At 40.9% G+C, this 16,532-nt stretch overlaps 1 protein-coding gene across 1 annotated transcript; it reads left to right on the top strand.

Moving 5' to 3' along the window:
- Window positions 1-5,340: 5,340 nt before the first annotated feature.
- Window positions 5,341-16,013, top strand: PHAX (phosphorylated adaptor for RNA export). The gene is made up of 5 exons (XM_054003619.1): window positions 5,341-5,473; window positions 7,482-8,101; window positions 9,904-10,024; window positions 11,751-11,834; window positions 12,877-16,013. The coding sequence occupies exons 1-5, from the start codon at window positions 5,378-5,380 to the stop codon at window positions 13,144-13,146; spliced, it is 1,191 nt and encodes a 396-aa protein (XP_053859594.1). The 5' UTR covers window positions 5,341-5,377; the 3' UTR covers window positions 13,147-16,013.
- Window positions 16,014-16,532: the final 519 nt, after the last annotated feature.

The raw sequence follows: 16,532 nt of genomic DNA, 5'->3' as shown, positions 1-16,532 counted from the left end.
AAACTCTTCATTGTCCCTAAAATCCTTACTTCAAGATCTTACAATTTACAGCTGCTCATCCCAGTTAGGTTTTTTGCACACGCACAGTAATATGAGCTGTGGGATTATTATTTCTCAATAATAAAGCTCTGGAAATACTATTTCTCAGTGACAAAATCTCAGCAGACCATTTCATTTCATAAAAATACATTTCACTGACAAAATTTAAACACACGCATTCATTCTCTAATCACATTGGAATAGAAAACAATGGAGATTACGATTTTCTTTCAAGGGATGTAATATTTTACCTTCATAATTAATTTTTCTGTTCCAGAGGGAGACAAAAGTCAACTACAAGTTCTTCTCAGAGACTCACCTCATCATGGAATAACTGGATGTGGCATATGTATGAAAATGCATTTTCACAACTGCAAATCCATGGAGCAGCTCTGTTACCTCTCTGAATGTTACAGCCCAGTATCAGCTTCTAACTTAGATCAAACTTTGTGGCCTGGACAGTCTGAAATACTCCTAAATATGAAGCACCAGAAATCCAAGTCAGTATTTACTTTGGGAGCAATTGACACAAAACATAACAAAAACCTCCAAAATTTTCAGGTTGATTTAATTGTCTTACAGTTACTGGAACGCACTGGAAAAAATGTAAATATTTTGGCACTTTACAATCTGTTTCCTGCTGGATCTCTTTTATCTAAATGTGGCATATCTGTTCTACTGATAAATAACTCAGCTTTCGTGGGCATTGTTACAAGTTCTGTTTAATGAGTTAATAATTGTCTATTTCCAAGTGCAAAGGTTTAATCCATTTTTTTAAACATGCTACAATGATTGTATGAATGCCTATGAAACTCTTTGACAGAGTGACGACATTCATTTTGCCTTCCTGCTCGCATATTTTTATCAGTAGTTAATCTTTACTAACTCTTTACTGAAACCAAACACTTACTTGCGAGAGTACATTTGAAGTGAAAATGTTTTTCCAGAACTTCTTTCTATTTCGCAAAACTTCAATTAAACTCTTTTTTTATGCAGCCTTTGGGTCACAAAGGACAGCAATGCTGTGAATAATAATAAAAGATGTGCTTTTATTATTATTAGGAAGAGACTATTGAATGCAAATAGAAAAACTGCCAATTGCTGATTAAGTAAGAGTTCTAAGTGAGATTAGGACTGAGACTGATGTCTGTGGTGGGTTGACTTTTCCTGGCCCCCAAGTGCTCTATCACTTCCACAGGAAGAACAGGTGAGGAACACAGGAAAAAATGAAGACAGAGAGATTATTCATCTACTTTACAGGTAAAACAGGCTTGACTTGGTGGAATTAATTAAATTTGCTGCAAATTAATTGTAACAGAGTAGGATAGTCAGAAAAAAAAAATTTAAAAAAACCTAACCAAACAAAAACCTACAAACATCAACAGCAACAACAACAGAAACAACAAAACACCCCCTCTCCCCCCCAAAAAAATTAAAAGAGCCCCCCACATACACCAAAAAGCCACTCCACATTCAAACGCCTCTACCCCTGTGTACCTAAAAACCTGAAAACTCTCCTTATGAAAACCCAGGAGATGGCTTCACAGGCACTTCTTGTGCCTGTGTGCATATTCATCTTCTTCAGTTTATGACCACTTTAAAGGATTTAATTTTCACTGGGATTTCACAACTGCATATTACAAATGCATTAGAAGGGTTTAATTTTTACTAACTGGCATTGTAGAAGTCTTCTCTTAATATAGGTATTTTTTGCTCATGTTTGTAGGTTTGTGTATTACTTTTTTTTTTTTTTTAAGTGTTTTGATTAGCTGCATAAACCAAGAAGTATTTAATTGAACAAATCCTATTGCAAAAAAAAGCACTGAGAACATTTTTGCTGTTCTGTTTCAAAGCCATATTGAGGATGTTAACACCCTGGCACACCACCTACATCTCAGGAATTCATGGCTTTTAAAAACAGGTATTTGCAGTGCTGGAGTCAGAGTGGGAGGATGAACACTTATGACACAGAACTCTGATTATCTGAAATTTTTCTGCATTTTTTTTCAGGGAAACTAAACCTATCTTTCATCCAGTGGAAAGCAGATTAAAAGCATCAGGTTACTGCACCCCTCCTCAAGGTTTAGCTCCATCCTAAGGAGCAGAAGTGTTCCCGAATAATGCCCTTTCCAAGTGAACACTCTGTTGGGCTTGGGACATACTGTGCTGCTGAACAGATTGTTTCGTTTTATCACCACCAACTGGATTCTTTAAAAAAAAAAAAAAAAACAAACCAAAAAATCCTGGAGGAGTTAAGAGTCTTTTCTCTTGTGAATTCACTTTGTGATGAGGTGAAGAAGCCATGTCGACCTTGGTTGCTTTAATTAAACATACACCTTGAAATAAATATTCTCCATCTGTTTGACTTGCCCATCAGGGCAGGAAAAACAGAATGGATTTCATAAACAAATTAGGTGACATTTTTTGAAATTTGTGCACCTTATCTGTGCAGTCAGTAAATGGTAAACTGTTATTGTCACGAGGAACTAAGTCACAGCTGCAAGAAGTATGGAATCATCCACTGGAGCAGGGAGGGAGTAATTTCCCACAATTCAATCAACTTGGTTTTAAAAATACTGCATGTTTTGTTTTCGTAGACATGAAATGAGCTTGCTACAAATTCGGCAGGACTGTCTTCTCAGAATAAAGCTTCTACAATCAGAGATGGATCTTCTGAGCCTTATCTGGACCTACAGTGATGAGGCTCCAGTCACACAAAACTGCAGTAACAAGAATTTCTCTGTTCTTTGCCAAGGTCTTGCCTACCATCCCTACTATGCCTGATGTGAGAAAACAAAATGTTCTTTACACCTGCATTAAAGATGGAGATGGGAAGACATGTCTCTATACAGAATATTTTTTTTTTTGTAAACTGTACTGTTATCTGATTTATCTTATTGGGCCTGCTTCTGGATATTTTAAGAAGTGCCCAAATGAATTACTCTTCTGAACTTAAAATGAAAGTTGTGGTGGCTTTTTGTGGTTTTTGTTCAGTGCCATGGTTATGCTGACATAGAGAGCTCCTTCATGTGAGTTACTGGAGGATTACATCTTCCCTGTTCCACAGCTCCCCTCAACTTCAGCCCAGGAACTCCCTGTAACCCAGTGAAATCCAACAGACATGATTTAATGGCAATTAAAATGAAAAACAGCTTTTTGGCAGAACAGGATGTGACCAGTGCTATGCATCATTAAATGCAATGGGAAATGAGGTGAAAACAGCACAGAGAGAAGCACACTATATTTATCTCATTTTCACTGGATTTCTTGAATAATTCTGAAGCATTGCAAATATGAGTGTCCTGAGGGACCAAATAGGGAAGGAGCTTTAACTGTTCCTGTTCTTTCTTCAGCTTTGTGCCTTTTCTAAGGCAAGACAATAGGAAATTTAAGTCCAGGAGTGAAATTTTTAAGTAGCCATCCAAAGGTGCAGAAAAATGTCAAGTAGGGTTTTCAAAGGCCAGATTGGATAACTGGTAATGAGGATGGCTAATTGATAATGAGAAGTAGCTTCCAGTGATTTTCATTGCAGTTAAGTGTCCAAGCACTGAAAATCCAATTAGACCACAACAGGGATTTTGAATGAGGCGCGGATGGTTTGCAGTCCTCGGTAAGACATTCTAAAATGCATAAAGGAAAAACAGTGTCCACAAATGGACCTGTTAATGGTGGGAGTAAAACACTGCGCCTCTTAAATTTATTGGGTGTTCAGGGCTGCATCATCAAGACCATAAATGCCTAGCTGTGATGTAACCCTCCTCAGGAAAATCACAGCTATGTTTGCTTTCCTGGAGTCAAGATGTTTCCAGTAGGAGTGATTTATCAACTGTGCTGTTTCATTTCTGTTAAAATGGACCTATCCAGCAGCTGGCATGTGCTGAAGAATTATGAGACATCTCCTTGGATTTGCTTTTTTTTTTTTCTCAATCAGTAATTAATAATACCTCGAGCACCGGTAGGTACTACCATGCAGTAACACCATCAGCTTAAAGCTTCTTAGTTCCCAGATGTCCTTGAGTGGGGGATGCTAAGTGCTCTTTGTTCTTCTAATACAGAACCACAGAATGGTTGGGGCTAGAAGGAATCTCTGGAGCTCATCCAGCCCAGATCCCTGCCCAGGCTGGGTCACCAGGTGACACAGGAGCACAACCTTCCAGGGAAGCCATTACAGTGCTCTGCCCCTCCATGGAACAAATTTCTTCCTCCTGTTGTGGTTTACTTTATGGCCATTGCTCCTCGTCCTGTCACTGGGCACCACTGAACAGAGTCTGGCACCATCCCCTCAGGAAATGCCTTGGAGATATTTATTTGCATTAATGAATGTGAAAAATGCCAATCATTTGTTCTCAGAATTTTTAAAAGTTTAATAATAATAAAATGGTTATAAAAATAGTAATACAATTAGAGTAATAAAAATTTAGAGTTAGGACAATGACAAGACAATAAAAAACAAAGAACTATGGATGTCGAGATGTTTTTGGGTATTAAGCTGCCAAAAACATGCCTTGTGAACAAAGGAATAACCCTTAAAAATAGCCTGTTGCATATTCATATATCTCAGACATGATGCGTAAATTCCTTGCAAATTAAGAATTCTTCTGGTTTTTGTCAACTTCTTCCCCTTAATCCTAGTGGTTCCATAAAGACAGAGAGAAGGTAGAAGAATGTTTGTCTTTTCTGATAAGGAGGCTGTAATTCTTTGTCCAGTTGCTGTAATCTCTGCGCAAAGAATTTCTTGATTATCTCATCTCTTTCTTGAGCTAGTAAAAAATCTTACATCGCAGAGTTTCTATTTTAACATATTGTTATAACCTAAAACTATATTTAACACACCACGCAAGAGAATTAATACAGCATAACTTTTTAACATTACACATATAATATTCATTGTAATATTTGCGAAAAGCCAATCATAAAATATGCATTTTTCACATTAATTCCTTCATAGCCTTGTCTTCTCCACACCTTTATTTATGCACCCTTCCAGCTCGTCAATTCCAGGACGTCCCTGACTACGGGATGCATCTGCTGCCTGTGCCACTGATGAGAATGAACCTCCTTTCTTTTGATCAGCCTTGAAAGCACACCGAGACACCACCCCAAAGAACACGCGGCTGAGGGCAAACTCGCCGCTTCCCACACCCCGCACGCTTCTGCCGAGCATCCCACAGCCGCACCAGCCGCCCGGGTCACGCCGCGACGCCGACAGCGCCGCGCTTCGTTCCCCCATGAGGCACTCCCACACGGCAGGCGCCGGGAAGGAGGAGCCGCGGCCGGGCCGGCCCCGGACGGACGCGCTGTCCCGCCCCGCCACCGCGCTCCACCCTTCCGCCGGGACATGGCGCAGGAGCTGCGGGGCATGGACGGCGACGTGGAGGACGGCGAGCTGTCCGGCTCCGACTCGGACATGCCCGGCGCCGGCTCCCCCGGACAGGTGAGGGTGGGCAGCGGCCGGAGCGCCGGGCTGGGGGCTGCGGGACGTGAAGGCCGCGGAGGCCGCGCTTGAGGGGTTTATGCCGGCGTGGGGCGCTCGTTCCCGGCCCTCTCCCGGGGCTGCTGGCTTGTCCCTGTGCTCCTGGCTGTCCCTGCGCTGGTGCCGCCGGGGTCTCCCCGCGGAGCCGCTGCCGCGCCGGGCGCGTGGCGCGCGCGGGAACAATGGGGACAGCGGCGATAATGGTGGCGAGCCGCTGGGCGACCACGCAGAGAGCCCCGAGCGCTGCCAGCCCCGGGACCCCGCGGCTCGCTCGCGTCTCTCCGTGTCTCGGTGGAGATGTCAGCGCTGTCCCCGTGTCTCTCTGTGTCCCGTTATGCCCCTCCGCCACCAGCCCGAAGTCCCCAGCGCAGGGAGGAGCTGGAGCTGCTGGAGCCAGGGCAGAGGAGGCTCCAGGATGAGCAGAGGGATGCAGCAGTTCTGCTGGCAGGAAAGGCTGGCACAGCTGCCATCGCTCACCTGGGCAGGAGAAACTTTGGGCTGAGCTCAGTGTGGCCTTGCAGGGCCTGAAGGGGCTGCAGGAAAGATGGAGAGAGACAATCGCCAAGGGCTGGAGGGACAGGACACAGGGAATGGCTCCCACTGCCACAGGGCAGGGCTGGATGGGACATTGGCAATCAGGAATTGTTCCCTGGCAGGGTGGGCAGGCCCTGGCACTGGGTGCCCAGAGCAGCTGTGGCTGTCCCTGGATCCCTGGCAGTGTCCCAGGTCAGGTTGGACACTGGGGCTTGAAGCAGCCTGGGACAGTGGAAGGTGTCCCTGCCATGGATAGAATTTAAGATCCCTCCCAACTCCAACCTCTGTGATTCGCGGAGGGCATGAGGAATTTATTCTTCGAGGAATTTGTACTGAGAGTACGAGGTATTCACGGCAGTGTACAGATTGAAAAAGATTTCAAAGAGCAGTGTGTGACACTGTATGTGTAACAAATTTTATTCTCTCCAGTTATTTTGATCTTTGCAATATAGTTCGGAGAAATGAAGCACAAAATATTTTTTTTACAGAAATGTTCAGTCTTTTTTTTATTTATGCTGGGTTTGGGGTTTTTGCATTACACTTGAAGTTAAATGTTTGTATTTTGTAATGTAGTAAGTTGAATACTTCCCTTTTCCTTTTTGGAGAAAGAAGAAACAGTGCCATGTTGATGAAAACAGGCTAAACAAAGAATTCTGATTTCACTTGAAAGTGAAGGACGAGATCTTATTTTGAAAGATAATGGAACAGCATATAACTTTATGATAAGAAATCAGTCAGGGAATAACTGGAATTAGGAGTAAAAGCATTTAATGAGTATTTGTGTATCAGTGGAATGATTTTTTGGTGGGGAGTGTTTGTTCTAATTCATAAGACATAGTTAATCCATAGTGTCTTGTTGATTTAAAGGAGGAAAAATGGGTGGTTCTGTAAAGGTTCTGCTGTCCCCAAGTTGGTCATGTGCTGTCCTGACTGAGCCGGGATCACAGAACACGCTTAGTATGAGCACCTTCCCAGTTTTGTGGGTTTATTTTAGGGTTTATTTTTGGTCATTTGGTCTTGTCACTTGAAACTGCAGAGAGATTATTAACTTCTCTGATGTTAGACAATGCTCTGGTAGGTTGCTGTGTTGTTCTGGTATTTTAGTGTTCTTAGAGCCTGCTGTGCATTTTGCATCTTTGTCCTGTTTGTGCATATTCATCGCTTTTCCAGTTCTGTAATAATTTTTGCTCAGCAAAGTTTGCCTTGAGGAGAAAAGCAGCTCTTGATGTGTTTCTATGTCAGCCATGCTCTGTGTCATGCTCATGCACACAAAATACAGGCGTTTCAAAGGATGCCCCTGTGCTGCGGCCCAGGAGATGCTCGTGGAGGTCTGCATGGCCATGGGGGTCAAAATTATGTATTTTAGCTGATCGATGACTTGATAGCCCTTCTAATTTTCACTGAATAATAGATTTTGGTTCATTTTTAATTCCAGAAGCTGCATGCTGGCAGTGATTCCTGCAGACCCTTCCAGAGCAGCCTCTCATCCTGTACTTCCAGTGTTCCTTACAGGACCACCAAGAGCCTGGACTCCAGCGAGGAGAGCGGCTCTGACTCCGATGACGACAGCTGCCTGTGGAAGCGAAAGAGGCAGAAATGCTTCAACTTCTCCCCTGGCAAACCCGAGCCCTTCCAGCTCAGCCAGAGCCACCAAAAACAGACTGCTCTGTGCGGGAAGAAGGTCAACAACATCTGGGGTGCCGTGCTCCAGGAGCAGAACCAGGATGCCGTGGCAACTGAGCTTGGGATTCTGGGCATGGACGGTTCAATTGACAGGAGCAGGCAGTCTGAGACTTACAACTACCTGCTGGCTAAAAAGCTGATGAAGGAAGCCCAGCAGAAGGAGGCAGAGACTTTGGATAAGGAGCTGGATGAATACATGCACGATGACAAGAAGACATTGCCGGCAGAGGAGGAAAACGGGCAGGGCTTCCTCAAGCGGAAGCGGCCCGTGAAAGACAGACTGGGGGAAAGGCAAGAGATGAAATACAAGGGAAGGTATGAGATAACAGAGGAGGATTCAGATGAAAAAGTGGCAGATGAAATTGCTTATCGGTGAGTTAAATTACGGTGCATCTTCACTAAGTATTGGTGGTTGCTAGAAGGAAGTCGGGGTGGAAGCTCCAGTGCTGCTAAATAAGGTGTCACACCAGATTGATGCCTCAGGTTTTAGCTTTTACATTTTTCAGATTCTAGGCTGCTTTAGTGTGTACTGAGCTTCATATTAGGGGATGGTGAGCTCTCTGCACAGAGCAGGGAGACAAAACAATTCCTTCTCTAGCTGGGGACCAAGGACAAATGATCCAAATCTCAGGCCCAAGAGCATAAACAATATGGGCTGAAGAGAGAAAAACAAGAAGGATGGGACTTCATGGGATAAAGCTGAAATTGGACAATGAACTCCAATATGCAAATGGAGCAGAACTTATAGAAGTGAGAGACCCTGTGACTGGTCGTCCATTTTTCTGATCATTCTGGGTTCACTTGGGATGTAGCCCTGGCTGGACTCTTGTGCTGCCCAAGATGAATCTGTTGAGGCCTTCTAATAAATCCCTACTTTATTCTTTTAACTCTGTCTAGACTCTGTTCTAGGTCAGCCTTCTCTAGGCATAAAGATCACAAAAAGCATTTCCAAAATCCTGTGATAAAAATGCATCACTGTGGCTGGTGATCTTATGGAAACATCCAAATAATACTGCCTGTTTCTTTGAATTTTTATATTTTTATTTACAGAGCCACTAGGGCTGTTTGTTATTGTACAGAGCTACTAGGGCTTGCTTGTTATTTGAGACTAGGGCAAGGAAAAATACTGCTTCTCACTATACAGATTTAGTAGTGGCTTTTTTTTGGGAAATACCCAATGGTTGACACTAATGCACACATGCTGTGGTCACCACAAAAATCTTTTTTAAGTTCTAAACCTTTGAAACTGTAGATAACTTGGACAGTGCAGTGTTTTGGATGGAGTTAAACGCCACACTTCTCTTTTAGTGGTGCAAGGAATGAAAATTATGTTAAATGGGAAACAAGAGTTAGAAGATTTACTGACACTTAGCTTGGCATTTAAATAAAACTTGGGTTTATTATTATTATAGTTGTTTTTATACATGTGGTATTACTTCAGAATCTGGTAATACTACAGCAATTAGTTATTAATGCTGTTAATAGTTCTGGGTAGTTCCTCATTTCTTAATTTGAAAAGTTCGAGCATATTTCTTGCAATAAACTCCTTTTTGTTGTATAGAGCTTCATTAAAATAGTCAGAAGCCTTTTTTTTCTAACTGTAGTAGTGTCGGCATTGAGCTGTATCAATAGGGTTCTGGTTGTAATTTTTCTTGTTGTTTTGTTTGCTTTTTATAGATTATCGTAGATCAGTCAATAAACTGATTTCTTCATTGTTACGTAGGTTTGACTGAAATGGCACATGATACAGGGGAACTTGTATACTTCCTGTTTTCTCCAGTTGCTGATTCAACTGTAAAAAGTTAATTTTAACTGTTAAATGCACAAGAAGCTTTTATACTTTTATTTCAGAGGTTTATGCAGGTCTTTGCAGTTTTGTATTTGGTTTGATATTTCACACATCGATATAAGAAAAATAACCACTCAAGGCATTTTCATTGAAACAAGTTAAAAATGCATGCTGCAGAGAAAAAACATGCTTCAGAAGCTCAGTATTTTGAAATCTGATTCAGTAAACCACTTAAACACATTTGAACACATAGACTCTTCAGCACAAAATGAATTATTCATTGTGGAAGTTCCACAGTCAGTAATACTCAAGGAATTATCCAGACAAAAAATGTGGCTCTTTTTTTTTTTTTTTTTTTTTTTTTTTTTTTTTCTTCTCTGTTCAGACTTTGTGAGCCAAAGAAAGACTTAATTGCTCGAGTTGTGAAAATAATTGGGAAGAGAAAAGCCATTGAGCTGCTGATGGAAACAGCTGAAGTAGAACAGAATGGCGGACTGTTCATCGTGGTAAGGAAATTGTCATCCTGTGGGCTTGCCAGGGATGGGCAGGGCAACACAGCTTTTTACTTGTAGAATTTTCACAGAGTGCTGTTGCAAGTCTGTCATGCTGGACATGTTCTCCTGCAGTTTTATGGCCTTCCCTTGCCATGAGACTTCCCTAATAAACATCAGTGTAACCTTCCAGCAGAATTTGAGCAAACAATAAGGTAAATGAACCTGGAGATTACCCAGGTTGTTGTGCTGAGATTGGTGTCTGATTTGCAGGGATAACGTTGTGTCTGTTACTGTGGCTCTCCTTGGAATCTTTCCCTCATCCTTGAGGATGAAGGATTCTCAGGCTTGAATAAAAATCAGCATTTCCAACATCCCATTTGCTGAATAACTCCCAAAAGGAAAACTGTTTGCTTTATTAGGGAACCACTGGCTTGTGTATCAGCAGAGCAAAACTGAGCACTGATTTCTGTTAAAAATCGTGGTAAAAACCCCTATACTCCATGGTTAGGTTCTCAATTTTTTGTATGTTTTTGTTCTTGTTAAATAATGAGCCCCAGTGCAAAAAACAGTGGGTAAGAAAAGCTGTGGTTGAGAATTTGGAAGTACTTTCACTTGATTACAATTGTTAAGTTTCAACACTTGAAGTAGAGAGGAGGCAAAAAACAAGTAGGGGAACACAATCAACCCTGCCTTCCTCTTTCAAAAAACAAAAGGCACCAAATTCCAGCTAGCTAGTTGTGTTAGAAGCATTCTGTTGTCTTGAAAGCTAAATTTAAAAGTGTTTAACAGAGGAGATGGAAGGGGCACAGCTCCTGGTGGCACAGGTTGCTTTGGGAGCAGATTGGAGTACACTCTTTGAAAGGCAGATCACAGAAGGCACCATGAAATGCAGGTGCTAAAAAAGATGTTCACATGTGCTGTGTCAAGAACCTTCTTGAAACCTGAGCATCCCTCTTCTTGGAATTTTTAGCTTATATAGTACATTATTATAGCAGGAAAGTATCACATTTTGCACCAGCATCATCCAGTTTCTACTGGAGTAAAAGCAGTGGTTTATACTGTGAATTTTAATTGAACAATAGTATAATAGTTAGCACTTGTGATTTACAGAAATTTCAAAGCTGAGCCCCTTCCATGCACTGCTGTTGCTGCACTGAAAATTTCTGGGTCGAACATGTGGGGAGGAATTTTAAAGTACAGGTTGTGTTTCCTATGCCTTCAACAGAAATGCAAAATCCTGTAGATAACACAGACAAGTTGTAGCATTTCTGAGCACAATTATTAAAAAAACCTTGACATGAACATAATTTTATTAGAATTTTTTTTGACATTTTACTGGGCTTATGTGTTAGGAATGCTCTGACTCTGTAACTTAGTGCATAACTTGTTGCAGATAGCTGTGGAAGTAATTGGAATATTATTCATATTTTGTTTCTTCACTACCAAAATCAGGTTGATTGTGTGGTTTTAACAACTTAGCATTACATTCTAAAAGATTTTTTTTTTGGTAACTTGATGATTTTCCTGTCCAGATTTAGCAGGCTGATTGTTGACCTTCATATGACTAAGTCAGTCACAAATGAGACACAGCCAAGGTTATTTGCATGTGGTATTTGACACACCAGAACTTAAATTGGCTTTATTCTGTCTCAACACTGAGTGTTGCCTTAGAGGCTATTTTTTTTGTCAACACTTAGCATTAAGCATGCTATTCCCAATTTCCTCTCTCCCTATTAAGAATGGCACCAGGAGAAGAACACCTGGGGGTGTCTATTTAAACCTGCTGAAGAACACACCGAGCATCAAAGAAGAAAAAATCAAGGTAAAAATGTCAGGAGTGCAAATGTACATTCTAATTTGGATTTTTTCCTCCTACTAGAAATGTCACGACTGAAACTCTCTAACTTCTAACAAATGTAACTGTATATTCCATTGAAACCAGGCTTTCACATTCAAAAGACAGGCAAAAGATAAAAGACCTACTCAAAAATTGTTGAATTGCCATTAACTCTAAGCACTGAGAACTCACTTTTGCATGTTGCCAGTCACAAAAACCTGTTGAGGAGGATGAGGCTGTAGAGTCTGGCAGAGGTAAATGTTAGATTTTCCTAATCTGTATATTTGTATTCTTTACAGCAAAGTTGTCCACATTGTGTTTCTCCCCTTGGAGCTTTTTGTCATGGTGCATGGATTGAATGCAGGTCTCCCAGTAGAATATTTTTGTCCTGTATCATTCCAGCTGTCGCACCAAGCAGAATTTCTCATTAAATTAGTTGATGGTCTGAACCTAATCTGAATTGCTCACTGTAGTGCTCTTTAAATCAGTTTTGTAAGCTTGTAAACATTATTTCTCTGAGATCTTTTTACTTAGTGCAGAAATTACCAACTTTTTTTTTTTTTTTTTGATGGCCTATGTTACTTTTTTAAAAGAGTTTTTGTTAGAGTTTTTATTTTACTTGTAGGTGGCTACAGGAAATTCTGTAAACCCTTCTAGGGTCTAGTACTGGGAATTGAGAAAAAAGTCAACTTTGTGTCCACATTGTGATTGTTTGTTTGGATAAAAAAAAAAGAAACAGGAAAATAAAACCCCAACATCCTTTCATAGCTTACAGTGTTCAGAAAAAAGTTTTAAAAGTTGCAATTCTGATTACTTTACACTATTAGAAAAGAAATTTTCTGTTCTACCCCTCTTCCTTAAGTGCAGTCTTTTCTCACACTTCTGCTCTCAATAACAAGTAGCTTAGTTAAATATTGACCATTATTTGTAGGTTTGTGGTCTTTTTTATTACTTCACTTTTTTTTTTTAGGAAATACCAGTAAAATGAATACGCAAAAATTTGTTGTTGTTGTTTACTTCTTTCAAGGAAATATTCTATCTGGAAAACCAAAAGGAGTATGAAAACAAAAAAGCTGCCAAGAAGAGGAGGATACAAGTTCTGGGGAAGAAGATGAAAAAGGCCATCAAGGGGCTTAACCTGCAGGAATATGATGATGCATCTCGGGAGACTTTTGCCAGTGACACAAACGAGGCTCTGGCTTCCCTGGATGACCTGCAGGAGGGGCACCACGAGGCAAAGATGGAACCTGAGGATACTATTGAAATTGATAATGCCCATGATTTGGAGATCTTTTAGTTCCTAATATTCTTGATAGCAGAGTCTCTATAAAAACATGTTAAATGAGCTTTTCTTATAATCCCCTGGCTTCTTGTTTTCAAAGCATGGGGAATACTTGATGCTGAAGAGCAGGAGGTAATTCTTAGCTAAATTTAACAGCATGAAAGAGTTTTAATTGTCTTGTTACTTGTTTGCTGAGTTCTCAGAAACTGTTTAGATTTTTCTAAATAAGAGCCCTGCGTCACCTTAGGAAGTGTTTTTAGTCACATGTTAGTTTTAGGAGTTAAGGCTGTGTTTTAACCAAATACTTCTCATTTAATTTGCTGAAGTACACAAAGTAATCAGGTGAGCAATGCTCTTTACTACAGATGAACAGAAAAAACAGAATAAATTTAGTCTTGATATAAATGATCATATATTCTTAATGTGGCAGTGTATTGACAAAACCAGTATTTATAGGATTAAGACCTGTAAAAACAGATAGGTTTGTGAAATAATTTTAGTGGTCAGTGATCTTTGAATAGCGACCTTGTAAATAAGTAGTATTGAGCAATGTACGTTTCAGATTTCTGCAGTATTTTTATTCTTTGTATTCCAATGGTGACTTGAGCTTCCTATCTGTTCTGTCTAAACATTTTTCATGATTAGACACACACCTAAGTTCCATGGATCTTTTTGTTTGCAGACAAATTTAACTGAAAGCCTTCAGAGTAGTGAGATTTTACTGAGCTGTGTTCCCTTCAAGGGTCTGTAGACTGTACTTGCAGTTATAAACCCTTTCAGTTCTTGTTTCTGTCCTCCTCCTATGTGCAGTGAGATAAAGTGCAGCTTGCAGAAGATCTGGAGTTTTTCTGTGCTGACTCTTGCAGGGGATATTTTTTTTATTATTTACTGGATGCAGGAAACTGTTGTGTAGTTCTTTAGTTTGGCTGAAAACAATTTTTATGTTGAATATTGTTTTTAATATAGCTGAAGAATATGTGTAACACTGATAGGTATGATGTCTAAAGTATTTTGTCACTAGTAAGTTGTGGCTTTTTTTGTGAGTAGACACTATTCAGCCCAGCTTTTGCCCATTAATTTTGTTCACCTTTGAGTCCTTGAGTTTCAGAGGGAAAGTGTGTCACTAAAACACATAATCAGTTTATAAGATTGAACAATTCAGTACTGCTAAGAGCTGGCATTTAAAGGATGGCAGCATTTGAAGAAACATTTCTTACACATAACAGCACATTCCATTACCTGCCTTACTAAACCTGGGTTTTGACTTTCCTGCTTTTTATCTGTTCACATGTCAGAGCTCCTAATTGTTAAAAAGTTAATCAGATGTGCAGCATGCCTTTGCTGGTAGTAGTTGCTCGTGATGAAATAACAAAATTTCTTAGTTTTTCATTAATTTTCCTAACCAGTGATGGTCAGAGCAAACTGGTAACTCCTGTAAGGGAAACAGAATTTGTGCTGTTTAAGTGCTTTGGGACTGTACCATTTCATCCTGGTCTTGGGAACTGCTTGGGGATATGTCTTAACTCTTTTCTGGATAGAATCAGCAAATTGTAACATTGGTTTAAGCAACTTTTTTATCGTTATGTAATTTGCACTGTGTATTTTTTTAATATTAATATTTCTAACGTTGATTTCCCAGGCAAGGGGTACTGAAATGGTGTGTAAAGTGTTTCTTTAATAAAACGGTGATTGGGGCATTAAGCTGTTGGAGAGAGCAGTGAGGATGGGGAGGCGTCTGGACAGGGCCGTAGGGCCTGAGGGCACTTGGGGAGGAGACTGAGGGGAGACTCACCAGGGTCTCCAAAATCCTCAGGAGGGGAAGAGGAAGGGCAGGCACTGATCTCTTCATTCTGGTGCCCAGTGATAGGACCTGAAGCCTGAAGCTGGGTCAGGGTTTTCAGGTTTAGATTGGGTATCAGGGAAAGGTTCTTCCCCCAGAGGGTGGTTGGGCACTGGAACAGGTTTCCCAGGGCAGTGGTAACAACACCAAACCTGACATAGTTCTGGGAGTGTTTGGACACTGCTCTGGTCAGGCACAGGGCGGGATTGTTGGGGCTGTGTAGAGCCAGAAGCTGGACTGGATAGTCTCTTCCAACTCGGCAGATTCCATGGTTCAGTTTCCTCCCAGTGTCCAAGAGACCTTTTCTTACCTTATGGTTGTTCTCTGTTTTCCCTAGCTTTCAGCGGAGTCCTTCCAAAAGCCAAGCCAGTTCAGAATGATGAGTAGCCAAGTGTTCAGTCTTCATCCACCAGCAATCTCCTTGTCTTTGGTTGCATTTAGCAGCTCTAGTTTCTGTGTGGTGCTGCAGTTGAGACAGAAGTTTTCTCTCTCAGCTCCTACTTAATCACCTTCAGTCTCCCTGGGCTGATCCCTGCACAGGGAGCAGCCCTGCCTGTCTTTGTCTGGGATCAGATCTAGGTAGATTTTGGTAGCTGATGTTCTGCAAACAAAAATGCAAGCAATACTAGGTGGGGTTTGAGCCAAAGAGCTTTTGCTACCTTGCATCCAAAATTCCAACTGCAGAACAGTGATTTTTAGTACAACTGGAAAAATAGTTTATTAATGATTCAGTTTAACTGTGGATCTTGAAAGTATCATTTGAAGTATAATTGCAATTTTATAGATTCTCCTTCCCCTTCAAAGTAGATGATCTCATTAAGGTGTTCTTATGCTCTCTGGGCTTATTAACTGCTGTTTGCCAAAATTCTCAAGCAAGCATGGAATGACACAGTTCAAGGTATAAAGGTGATGGGAAAAGGAGATGATTGTATTAATTATGACATTTTCTGTTACAGAGAAGATTAATTCCTTGTATTTTTTTCAGAGTAAAGGTGAAGGCATAGACTGAGTAATAAAGAAAATTCTTGAGGTTTTTTTTTAATTCTGAGTTTTTATCAGTCATAAAAATTCAGTATGACAGTGCTCATTATTTATCCCCTTAACTTAGACCATCCTGTGACTCAGGCAAGTCAGTCAAAGGCAATATTTAAAAAAAATAAATGTATTTCAATGTACAGAGGAGAATTCATGGCTCCAGTGCATACAGGCTTACTTGGTGCCCTGCTCCTGTTCCTAAGTCTTACTGGTCAGCAGCACCTCAGAGATCCAAGCCTTTTTCTGAACCACTCTGGGGCTTCAGTGGATCTGGGAATATCCATCCAGTCTTGGGAGCTTTGGCATCACAATTTGCTTAAGGGATTCCAGGAATGTGGCAGAGACAATGACTGCAATGTCCTGGCACCACCTGCTAGATTCAGTAGGCAGCTGGAAAACATGTGGCAACCTTTACAGCAGCTGTGACCTCTTGGTGATTCTGGACCTCATGCATCCCACCTTACTTGTGACCTGCCAGAATTCTTTCTAAGAATTTCTTGCAAAACAAAGCTTTATTTAAAAACTA

This window comes from Vidua macroura, chromosome Z (genome assembly GCF_024509145.1).
Source record: "Vidua macroura isolate BioBank_ID:100142 chromosome Z, ASM2450914v1, whole genome shotgun sequence".
Lineage (NCBI taxonomy): Eukaryota > Metazoa > Chordata > Aves > Passeriformes > Viduidae > Vidua > Vidua macroura.
Note: the sequence above shows the minus strand (reverse complement) of the source record. Positions and strands in the feature narration are given on the sequence as shown.

Coding starts and splice junctions, on each gene's coding strand:
- PHAX (XM_054003619.1), top strand. CDS start 5,378: ATGGCGCAGGAGCTGCGGGGCATGGACGGCGACGTGGAGGACGGCGAG. Junction 5,474..7,481: donor GCGCCGGCTCCCCCGGACAG/GTGAGGGTGGGC, acceptor TTTTAATTCCAG/AAGCTGCATGCTGGCAGTGA. Junction 8,102..9,903: donor GCAGATGAAATTGCTTATCG/GTGAGTTAAATT, acceptor TTCTCTGTTCAG/ACTTTGTGAGCCAAAGAAAG.